The 12,122-nt window shown below is 46.2% G+C and overlaps 1 protein-coding gene across 2 annotated transcripts in view; it reads right to left on the reverse strand.

Annotated features, from left to right (window-relative positions):
- Positions 1–12,122, reverse strand: part of Capn3 (calpain 3) — a 42,853-nt gene that overhangs the window by 2,912 nt on the left and 27,819 nt on the right. For both annotated transcript variants that reach the window (XM_047540990.1, XM_047540992.1), the window contains exons 9-17: positions 10,769–10,846; positions 9,828–9,988; positions 7,598–7,767; positions 7,300–7,311; positions 6,422–6,630; positions 5,598–5,634; positions 3,587–3,604; positions 1,281–1,394; positions 248–325 (exon numbers count right to left, since the gene is read on the reverse strand). In XM_047540990.1, coding sequence (XP_047396946.1) covers positions 248–325; positions 1,281–1,394; positions 3,587–3,604; positions 5,598–5,634; positions 6,422–6,630; positions 7,300–7,311; positions 7,598–7,767; positions 9,828–9,988; positions 10,769–10,846 — 877 coding nt within the window. The remainder of the gene's footprint in view (positions 1–247; positions 326–1,280; positions 1,395–3,586; positions 3,605–5,597; positions 5,635–6,421; positions 6,631–7,299; positions 7,312–7,597; positions 7,768–9,827; positions 9,989–10,768; positions 10,847–12,122) is intronic.

Here is a 12,122-nt window from a genome sequence, read left to right on the forward strand (position 1 = left end):
ATGGGGACTGATAATGCACCCTCAGCTATTCAGATCAGTAGGCAACTAACTTATAGCCCAAAGGCCTCTGAGCTCCCCAGTGAATGTGTCACTCCAAAACTCAAAGACTTAGATTTCTGTGCTTCACCCATACATGCCCAAAATCCAAATGACTTCTATGAACAATAATGAAAGAACTGGTAATTTGAAAAGTTAATCGAGTAGAGAAGTAAGCTCCTGTGGAAGTCCTAGGGTTGGAGGTACTTACGTCACCAGCTATCTGCTTGAAAATGCTGCGAAATTGCTGCTGTTCCTCACTTTCGTGGTCTGTGTTGCCAGGCCGTGGCTGTAGAAGACAAACGAAAACTGATTCACAGGAATCAGGAATGGATGGATGAATTTTGAGGAAGGTTTCTTTTGGACCAAAGGAGCTGGAGTGCCCAAAACAGCCATAGGTGGCAGCTGGAGCTGGGAACAGGGCTAATGCTCTTCTTAGTTGAACATGGTGAGCTGGAGTGAGAATCATCTAGGCCTTAGCGGCTCTTCACTCCATACCCCGCTAGCCCTGACACCTCCAGCCAAAGACATGCTAGCGATGCTGACATGTAGGCCACACTCCTTGGTCCCACCCCAACCCCTAAGCAAAGCCTTCTCCACTCTTTTCAGCCTGACCATTTCAATCAAATAGACTCCAGCAGGTCAAAATCATTCTAATTCCTCCAGCTGCCTCTGTCTCAGAGGATCCCCTCCTTCCCATTCCACTGTGTCACTGCTCCAGGATAAGAACATGGCTGTGGATTTGTCTGGGGACCTCTGCCCTTTAGCTTCACCTCCACTAAGCCTTATGTAGCCACCTCTCCCCACTCCAGTAGTACCCTCCCCTGAGTTGTAGAGGATTCCATTTCTGATAGCAGCTCCCCCACCTTTCTGCTACTATATCCTTATCAGGAGCTCAAGGACTAAAGAGTTGTTCGGTCTCAACTCTCAATCTGATTCTGTCTTACTCAGTCTTTGCGTCTACTCTCTGTCATTGTCCTGGCTGGATAAGCCCCAATGGGGAGGCTCAGCCTATCATTCCAGACCTAGGACTGGTTTCATGTGGCAACAAACCCCAACATTCACCCAAGCAGCATCCCAAATTTTAGGGAAACTTGCTGAGAGAAAAGGTCAGTGGGACAAATTCAAACAGATGTTAAAAAGACACACCCCCTGGAAACCCTTCCAGCCCCCATGTCCCCCCAAAGCATAGGAGGACCCCTGTTGTGCTCTAGCGACCCCATTCATGCCACATGCTCAGAAACCTGTGGGGATTTTTCTTGCTTATCAGGGCTTGTTTTGTCTTTGCCCTCCTCTGACTCCTGGTCCACACCCAGCTCCTTGTTGCTGTTTGCTCTGTCTGAAACGAAGATGATGGGCTGGAGAGAGGAGGGAAGTGGGGAGGGGCAGGAAGGAAGCAAGGATTACAGGCTGAGCAGGCACATTGGGGCAACCTCCCCCCGGAGCAGCTTTGTCCAGTGAGAAGAAGAAAAGATCAGAGTCAGGAGCTTTTGAACCTCAGTTCAAGCTCCATCTCTGCCATTAATAAGCTGTGTGACTGGGGGAAAGTTGCCAGGCCTCTCTGGACCTCAGATCTTCGTATTTTAATACCCACCTCTCCTCATGGTAGTACAGACGTGCAACAAGGTAGAACATGTGAAAACGCTAGCAGTGTTATAATAGCACAATCTAGGGCAGTGATTTTCAAATATTTTATAGGCTTTTTTCCAAATGGAAATAACTTCAAATTCAGTTTCCCCAGAAATCCAGTATAAATAAAGTCATTAAAAGCAGAGTTTCAGCTGGCCATAGTGGTGCATGCCTGTAACCCCAGCTACTTGACAGGCTGAGGTAGGAGGAAGGTAAGTTTGAGGCCAGCCTCAGCAACTTAAGGAGATCCTGTCTCAAAAAAATTAAAAGGGTTGGGGGTGTAGCTCAGTGGTACAGCACCCTGAGTTCAATCCCCAGTAAAACACACACACACACACACACACACACCCTCACACACACGCAAAAGCAGAGCTTCTTTGGTTAACAAGGGCAGCTCTTTCTCAGTACCCACATCATCATGGTGGCTACTGAGGAACCTCCCATCAAACCTCTAGAAGGACTCTGCAGAGTGTGGACTAAAAAAGACTGATTAATGGTGTGGTCAAGGCCTGGTCAGAACACTGACTAGCCCTGCCCCTCACATAAGAAATACCTTCACTGACCTGTTTACTCATCTATTAATGGGGATGGTAAAACCTGGGCTTTTCTCCTGACAGGGCTCTTGTGGAGATCAAAAGAGAATGTAAATTATACTGCATGTAAAATTGTACTGACAAAACATTTAAGATGCTACACAAATATAAGGGATGTTTTCAAGATATGTTCATGCAAGTGAAGAGGATATATAAGGGGTGGAGGGTGGCTGCCGTGTCATGCCAACACTGGTGGGGGCTGTGTACCCCATAGGCAAAGTTGGGGAAAGGCTCAGCTGTAGGGTTTGGGCGCTGCAGTGCAGAGAACAATAGGGTAAGCAGATCTCAGAGCAGAAAAGCAACCTGGCCCATCTCTGAGAGAGGTCCCACTGTCTTTCCCTGCTACTTGTCTAGGATATCTCAAGTTGGGCAGGCCTGTGAATACAGTTCCCCTAGCTTCGGCTCCCAGCAGGCTCTGAAGGCCCTGGCTTGTTCTGCCTTTTAAGAAAAGGGCCTTGTCCAAGCAACTGAAGCTTGCAGGGATCCCAAAGCAAGTGGGAGTCACAGTCTGAGAGGGGATACATGCCAGGAGACATGATATAGCCATGGAGCATCCCTGTCAGGCACACAAATCCAGGCCCAGATGTGGGTGTAGATGTCACAGATTTTGAAGCATACGGGACTGGCACCAGAGAAGTGAGGGCAAGAAGCTCAGGCCTTAGGTATAGTTTCCAGTTCCAGTTCCCCCACTCATTATTTATGTGTCTGGGGGCAAGTCACTTCCCTTCTCTCAATCTGTACCCTCATCTGTAAAAGGGGAATAACAACAGCATTTACTGTTTAAATACTGTTATAATTAAAAAATCAAAAACCTAGTTTTACCACCAGCACAGTGCTTGGTGAGTGTTGATTCTAGTCTGGGCCAGCCACCATATTTGGAGAACCCCTGTGATGGACTCTCTAGGCACCACCATAAACACTAGCACCAAACCTTGTCTGATGGCCTCTGGTGGGTGATTCAGGGCACATGTGGAACCAGAACACTGGGCTGCAAATCTAGCTCTGCCTCTCCCTGGCTGTGTGACCCTGGGCAAGTTAGTCAGTTTGTCTGTACCTTTTCTTCCCCTCTGAAAATGGGGATAATAATGGTGCCAATCTCGCAGGGTGGTTGTAAGGATTGAGTTAACCCATGAAATGCACCTAGCACAGTGTCTCCTCAGCAAGTATCAGCTGTCACTATTACACACTCAAGCTCCCAGCAGGGGCACAGGGAAGGAGGGAGAGGAAGAGGCAAGTCTGGCACATGCATCATATGAGCATGCACATGCGTGCACATACACACACACATACACACACAGCTCTCTACCCACTCACCCCTTTACACCCACCTTGGTTTTTTTCTTTTTCTGCATAAGAAAAGGAAACAGTAAATGCAGAATAAGTGAAAAGCAAGTTGCCAGAATGGCTGATGGCATTGGGCTTCCCTGCGTCCTGATCTATAACTTGGGGTAAGAATCTGAGGTCCAGGTATCTGGATTACTTTGAGTCAAAAAGGTGAAATAGGTGAAGGAGGAGAGAATTCTTTTTCCACATCCATGTCCAGAGATGTGGCTGCTGTGGCTTTATTTTAATAATCGACTGTTGTTGAATATGGCCAGGAGAAGGGACCTTTAGGCTTTTTCTTTTTAATGAATTTGGTAGCTGAGCTTGGTGGCGCACACCTATAATCCCAGTGACTCAGGAGGCTAAGGTAGGAGGATTCCAAGTTCAAGGTCAGCTTGTGCAATTTAGTGAAACCCTTTTTCAAAATAAAAAATAAAAAGGACTGGAGATGGAGCCCAGGGCATCCCTGGGTTCAATCCTGAGGTCGGGATAAGATTGTCTACTAAAACACCAAAAAATGTGGCTCAAACTGACTTGAAAATGAATTTGACTTACGGAAAAAAATATTTTTAACTTTTGAGCAAACGTTTAATGTAGGGAGACTTAATGTGGAAATCCAAGTTTGGGGCTTCTTTTGTAAAATTAGAAGGCCTAATGGGCTACACTGGGCCTGCAATTCCCTGTGGTAATAATTAGCTGAGCTAAGAGCGGCTATTCTCTGCAGCCTCCAGATTGCCCTAGTTGCTGCCACCTCAGTTGTCCCTCCAACACTGAAGCCAAGTGATATGTGAGAACTGCTGACAAATATGGCAGTATTAGGGACAACTAAACCCCTACACCTGCCTGTTCTATTTCAGTTAGGTGACATGCCAACTCCCATAAGCATTTAAATATACAACTTCTGATAGTGTACATTGATAATCAGTTTCCAAAGAATAAGAATAGAACCAAATGCATACTTATACTAAAAAACCAAATGTCTGTTGTGCTTCTGAAGGCACTTGGAGATCTAAGTACTAGCACAGGGTCAGGATCATGACCATGTATGTCACTACCAGGAAGGCAGTTCAGTGGGGCAGTTGTCCTCCATTGCCTCATGTCACACCCACTGAGCACAAGGGATAGTTTACTGACCAGAGCCCAAAGCCCTAAGGCAGACATGAGTTTCCTCAATATAGAGACCCTAATGCACACCAACTCTGTGCTTCTGGTTTTAGGCTTCTCAGCCATGGAGGCCTGCTTCAGCAGGAGGTTGGGGGGGACCTAAGTCTGGAGTTAGAATCTGGATTTGAGTTCCAGTCCTGCCTGTCACTTATGAGCTCTGTGAGTGCAAGGAAGTCATTTAACCCTACTGAGCCTCTGCTTCCCTGAATCAAAGGCAGAGATGATAACCTCATCTACTTCTCAGAAAACTTGAAGGTTTAAGTGAGATACCATATAGAAAAGTACCTTGTAAGTTGTAAAATGTGAATAATAACCTCCATTTGAGTGCCCATGCTGTACCAGACATTTCACACACGATCTTATTGAATTAAACCCCACAAAAGCATTGTTAGGCACATTATTGTTATCCCCATTTTTCAAAGTAGGAAACTGAGTCAGAGGGGTTCTATAATTTGTCCAGGTCAGGTCACCCCAGTTGATAGGTCTGAAGGATCCAGGTTTTGAAACTGGGTCCAGAGCTGATGTGTTTCCTTTTCTCTATGTGAGAAATCCACTGTTTTCCAACTTCATAATCCAACATTGACTGTGGTTCTTGTTGTCATCCTTTCCTATGGGCTTGTTTCCTTCCTCTAATTGTTCAAACTACTCCCTTTTTCCACATTTCCCAATCCCTCAACTAACAAAATGTCCTTAGGACTATAAGACCCATTACTTCTGGCCATGCCAACTAGAAATTGTAGTAACATCCCCTCTGCCAATACCCACTCACCCCTCCATCACCACCTGTTCCCTGCCTGAATTGGGGAAGATGACCTGCTGATCCTTGTCACACATACGAGCTAAGCCACTCACCACTGGCCGATCCACGGAGATTGTATTTTCAACTTCCCTGTGAGAAACACAAACATGATTTCTCAGTGTCACCAAGAGCAAGCAGGAAGCACATGGAGGATTTGTTTATGGCTTCTTGGTGGCCAAGATGGGACTAACCTTAAGAGAACTCCTGGAATTAAACCTCTATCCCAGGAACCAGCCTCATGTAGGCACCATTCCCAACAGCCCAGCCCAGCCACAGGGGTTCTTGTTGGTGTTGCCCAGAGCTTCCCAAAGGCATGACCCAGCCACCTCCCCATGGACCTCACACTTCCAGGGACATAGACAGAGTGTGGCAGGAACTATGAACACATCTGTGGTGGCCAAGGACAGGATGTGGCCTTACTGGCTTCCCTTGCCATGCTAACCTAAAATTTCAACATCCCAACACTCCCTATATCTCTTCCCTACTTTGTTTTTATTCCTTTATCAATCCCAAATCTAGCATACTACAGTGTGTGTGTGTGTGTGTGTGTATTTCCACCCTCCCCAGTCCATTGTTGTCTCACACCAACTGTAAAATTCCATGAGGGCAGGAATTTATTTCTGTTTAAATCACTTCTCTATCCATAATGCCTAAAAGAACCAGAAACATAGTAGGTACTCAGTAAATATCTACAGGATGAATGAAAGAAAAAAAGGAGGGAGGGGTGGCGTGGCTTAAGAGTAGGAAAGAGATGCAGACTGGTCAACATGTCCCAGGAACCTTAAGTAAAATGATCCATTTACTTTCTGCCTCCATTCTGTGGAATGAGGCATTCGAGCTTTTAGGGATAAGCTGGAAAAGTCAGGCTGTTACTCACTCAGAGAGGTTCCGCTTTTCAGAGAAGACCCGGAGGATGAATTCCCCCTCCTGATGGGGCTCATAGGTGGAGGGCACAATGACATACTCGCTGGGAGGCAGGCGGAAACGCTGAGACACCTCCCGCATGTTAATGTAGGTTTTGCTCCTGGCCTTGGAGGCGTTATAGAGGAAGAAGTCCTTCTGCAGGTGCTGCTTGTTCCCGTGCATCTGGGGGACAGAAGAGCCTGTGGAACCTGAGCCTCTTGGGAGGGCTGTCCTGTCTGGTTCACAGTCCCCTCCAGGGGTTTCTTCCCAACTCTGTAGTCACCCATTCACAGTCTCCACCTACCAACTTCCAATTCCCAAGGCCTCAAATAGCTCAACATCACTGGAGCTCCCTACCTCACTTCCTCTTCCTTTTTTGTTGTGATTCAGAAGTGAAGGTCAAGTCTATTGTTCCCACACACAAGGCCACTTACCAGAACTGCTGCTTGTCTGCTCCGAATCCCCTCAGGCTGGGAAGGACCCCAAAGAAGCAGAGGGGTCTTGGCTGGGTTCTGAGGGAGGTGATTCCTCCATCCCAAAGAGGGCAGCCACCCTCAGAATGTGACTGTGTGACTCTGCATGTGAGTGTGTAATTGTATGGGAGTGAGTATGAGTGCATGAAGGTTGTGCGTGATGGGAGAAAGTGTCTGGTGAGGGGAGAAAGTGCACATCTTAGGGGTGCAGGACCCTGAGGCACCTTCTCTGCAGATGAAATAATGTGGGCAGGGCCCTCTCCTATCATAGTTCTGCCCATAAACCCCACCAGGAAGTGTCTCCGTGAGCCACAGACAGACTCAGACTCAGGACCCCCAGGAATGCTGCACACAACTGCTGGTGCTGCCACTGCTATACCTCTTTAGGAACCTTGAGGAGAAACAGAAAAAGAAGATATCTCAGATCTGAATGAGGATAAATAGTTGGCAGAAGAGAATGCCAGCAATGATAGAAATGCAGAATGTGATTCCTGCCAGACCCAGCCCCTCTCCTCTGCACCCCTGGAATTTTCTACTTTTTAACAAACACAAGTGAGCATGATAACCAGAGTTCTGGGGTTCACTGATATCAGGGAAGCTAGAGGACCCTTTTGTAGTCCTCCCAATCCTTGCTGTGAAGGTGTTTCCTAGACTAGAGCTGGTCAGGGACTGCACACCTCGTAGATGGCGAAGCCGATAGTGAAGAGGTTGGCCCCCAGTTTTCGGTCCTTCCGCCGGTTCTTCTGCATCAAGGCCACCAGGAAGCTGCAGATCACCTCAGAGTCATCAGGGTCATCATCCTCCTCAAGGAGCTTCAGGCGGTACTGTGGGTTGGTCCAGAAAGTGTCTGTGTCCCCCAGAAAAGAAATGCAAATTCAGATATGTCTCTTGGAGAAAGGGCAGGAGGGAAAATGAGACAGAACCGATTCATCTCTATCCCCCATGTGATGGTAAAATTAAGGTGTTGACTGGATTAATGAACACCTAGGGAACTGGTAAAGCATTATTCCTGAGTGTGTCTGTGAATGTTAACAGAAGGGATTGGCTGTGTGTTGGTAGACTGAGTGGGGTGGGCACCCTCTTATCAGCTGGGGGCCCAAAAAGAAAAAGAATAGGGCAAGAAAAGAATTTCTCTCTCTTCCCCGGCACCGGACACCGCCCCCCCCTCCCCCCCCCCCCCCCCCCCCGCCCTTCTCCTGGAGCTAGGATACTCTTCTGTCCTTAGACATCATAATCCCAGGTTCTCTGTCCTTTTTACTCCAAGACTTATACCAGTGCCACCCCCTCCCTGTGCCAGTTCCCTGCTTTGGCCTTGGACAAAAATTATACAACCATCTTCCCTGGTTCTGACGCCTTTCAACTTGAACTGGACCACACACACTGGTATCCAAGGGTCTCCAGCTTGCATATGGCCTGTTGTGAGACTTCTTAGTTTTCATTATCATGTGAGTCAATTCCCCTAATAAATCCTCTATCTATTTATCTATCTATCCACCAGTCTATCATCTATTCTACTGGTTCTTGCTCTTCAGAGGACTCTAATATGCCCTGAATCTAGGTACTTAATAAACATTTGTGGAAAACATGATTTAAGTGTTTTTCTAAATATTTGGTGGGTGGAGTCTCTATTTTTATCAGATGGAACCACACTGATAGTATGTGTAGTTCCTTTTTCTCTCTGAACTTTGATTCTCAACCTTTTTTGATGGCTTTGCTTTCTCACCTGCACCATAAATGTTGTTGGTTCCTGGGATCTGGTACTAGACCTCTCCTCTCACTTCTTGTCTCCCTAGGCAATCTCTCCCAATTCCACTTTTTTTTGCCCCCTATATACTAATGGCACCTGAGCCAGTCTCTCTTCTTAATTGTTTCCTTCCTTGCTTCCTTTTTTTCTCCCTCCCTTCCTTCTTTCTTTCCTTTCTTCCTCAAACATTTAAGAATTCTTATCATGTAATTCTCTAAAGAATGTAAATCTTCATCTGGATATTGGTTAGGGACCTCAAACTTGCCATGTCCCAAACTAAAATCCTCTCCCTATAACCTCACAACCAACCCCATCTAAAACAAACAACATGCTGATTTTTTCCCTCAGTGTGTCTTATATTGTCTTATATTGCAATGTTAACGCCATCTGCTCAAGTTCCTACACTAAGAATCAACCAACCAAATTTCCTTCCTTCCTTCCTTTTTCTTTTTCTTTTTTTTTTTAACTGGGGATTGAACCCAGGGATGCTTAACCACTGAGCCACATCCCCAGCCTCTTCTATATTTTATTTAGAGACAGGCATGATTGCACACACCCGTAGTTCCAGCAGTTTGGGAGGCTGAGGCAGGAAGATCATGCTAAGAATTCACGATCCTCCTGCTTCAGCCTCCTGAGCTGCTGGGACTACAGGTGTGTGCTATCATGCTCAGCACCTTTCTTTTTTCTTTACAGTACTTGAGATCAAACCCAGGGCCTCATGTACTAGGCAAGGGCTCTACCACTGAGCTACACTCCTAACCCTACACTGGAAATCGTGACATAATTTTTTATTCTTCCTTCCCTAAATTACCTAATAGACAGTACCCTAAATCTGCCTTCTCCCCTCTATCTCTGTAGCTACTGATTTGGTTCCCATCTTAAACATCTCTAACTTGAACAACCATAGTAGATTTAACCTGGTCCTCCACTACTATCCTCAACATGACTGACACCATATTGTTCTGACAGTTTCCTGTGTAAATGTTACCAGCTCCCTATTGCAAACTCCACAGCATGGCGGTTTCCTTCTCAGTAACGTGAGTAGGATTTCATAAGATAATCAATGTCTGGAACTTAGCAGAGATTCAGTAAATGATCACTGATATGATTCTACCTGGAACTTGTTCTGCTTGGACCCTTCCCCGATCAAGAGTATCTCCCACCTGGGAAGTTGCGGCAGCCTCCAGCAGAGCAGCCCCTCACCCAGCGGCCCTCATTCACAGACACTGTCCAGGTCTGAAGCTTGTCAGACTCCAGAGCATCAGCTGTGAGGTTGCAAATCTCCAGCTTTGTAAAATGGTAGATGAAATCCTCATATGACATCCTGACAGGTTGAAAGAAGAAAGATCCATATGAGGGTAGGTAAGAAGAGGCCAGAGATGGGAAGCCTCCAGGGCTGACACAGGACAATACATTAGTTTAGAGGAACTTAATCAATGTCTCAGAGAATCCTGCCTTTTCTTTTTAGGGTACACTGCCAATTCTAATGTATCTACCCCAAACTATCATCAAGTCTTCCAGCAATGACTCAAACTCATGCTTGATGGAAAAGCCAGATAAAAATCTGGTTATTCAAAAGGCTGTGTCCCACTACTCTGCACCAAGCAGAGTGCCAGACCCAAGGGAAAGAGGGAAATTTTGGGGAAGAATGGACAATTAAGCAGACAATATTAGGGGTGACAAGCCTCACAAATAAATGAATCTCAGTACTGGGGAAACTAAGAGAGCCCCGAAGGAAGTTCCCTTTAAGCTGGGACTTGAAGGCTGAGTAGAGATGATCTGAGTGAGGGTGAGAGTGGCATTAGGGATCAGGGGAAGCAGAGCTTCCCAGGCTCAGAGGAGAGTGGTGTTAAAGCCAAGGAGCAAGTATGGCTGGAAAAGAGCTGTGTTATGCTGCGTTGGTCCTGGACTCAGTTATCACTGTGCCCTGACTGGTTACTGTGACCAGAACCTCATCATTGCTGGCCCTCTAGCTAGAGGAGGAGAACAGAACCCCGGTCTCCCTTTGCTAAAATCTGACAGCATGTGCCTAGAGACTCAGGTCTGAGATCTGACCTCCTTTCCCCATCCCTTACCCTTTGGGTCTTCTAGGTCCTGGACTCACCAAAATTCTCCATCCTCAGTGACCTGGTGCTGCAGACGGGCCTTCTCATCTTTGTCCACAAAGCTCCAATCCTTCCAACTGGTGGAGAAATGGAGGGATTGTAGAAGGAGAAAGAAGGAAAAGGGCTGAGGTGTGTTGGGACAGGAGATATCAGAGAAATACAAAGTTGAAGTAGTAGCCCATCTCTAAACTGCAGCCAATGTGAGCCATGAAAATGCTGGTCTGACCTGTCACCCTAGTGACAATCTCTATGATTTCTTCCTGCCATCCTCAAGATGAAGACCAAACTCTTTATAAAGAGTTTATAGGCTTTATCCTTCTCCAGCTGAATCTTTTTTCCTTCTTACACTTTAAAGGTTAAGAGCTGGACCATAGGGGCTGGAACTGTAGCTCAGTGGAAAAGCACTTGCCTAGCATATGTGAGGCACTGGATTTGATCCTTAGCACCACATAAAAATAAATAAAATAAAATAATTATTTGGTCAAAAGAAGAAGAAGGGGGAGGAGGAGAAGGAGGGAGGACTGGACTCTGAAAATAGAAAAATTGAGATTGTCCTTTAATAACAGATTTATGTAGCTATGTAACCATGGGCATTTAACTTTGATCAAGTTCTGTTTCTTCAACTGCCAAAGGTAAATGATTATTACATCATCATCTCAGGACTGTCATGAGCCGATGAAATCATGCAATGCTATATAAGAAACTGAGGGGCTGGGGAGATAGCTCAGTCGGTAGAGTGCTTGCCTTGTAAGCACAAGGCCCTGGGTTCCATCCCCAGTACCCCCCCCAAAAAAAAAAAAAAAAAAAAGAAACTGAGTTACAAAGACCAAAAGGCCAAGCATGTAAACATCTTTTTTTTTTTTTTTTTTTTTTTCTCCTGTCAGGAAACACCCCAGCATTGTGTTTCTGAGGCTGGAAAGTTTTTTATAGACTCTGCTGCAAGAGGGAGCGGGGAAAAGCACATTTGTGTTTCAGGCTTACTGAGGAGAAGAATTAAGCTACATTGGTTCTGGAAATGCTTAGAGTCCAGGATAACTGGAGGGGAAATGGAGATTCCTGAGACCAAAAGAAGGGACATGGGCTGGAGGAGTCTCCTTGAGTGACTAAGGGTCGGGCCCCACTTGCCAGCAATGCCCTCAATGGAGAGATCAGCAGGAAGTAGATCAAATCTGGACATCAAACAGGCTGAAAAGCATAGCAAGGGTCCCTGCAGGTGACAGGTTAATGGAGTAGACAATGATGGGGCACCAAACGCCTTTCCAGAGCTGAGAGTCCAGTTCATAATCACTCCCTCCAAGCATGTCTGCTTTTCCCATCCAACCCAAACTAGTCAAAGGGCTCCCTCTTTGTGAT

This window comes from Sciurus carolinensis, chromosome 2 (assembly GCF_902686445.1).
Source record: "Sciurus carolinensis chromosome 2, mSciCar1.2, whole genome shotgun sequence".
Taxonomy (NCBI): Eukaryota; Metazoa; Chordata; class Mammalia; order Rodentia; family Sciuridae; genus Sciurus; species Sciurus carolinensis.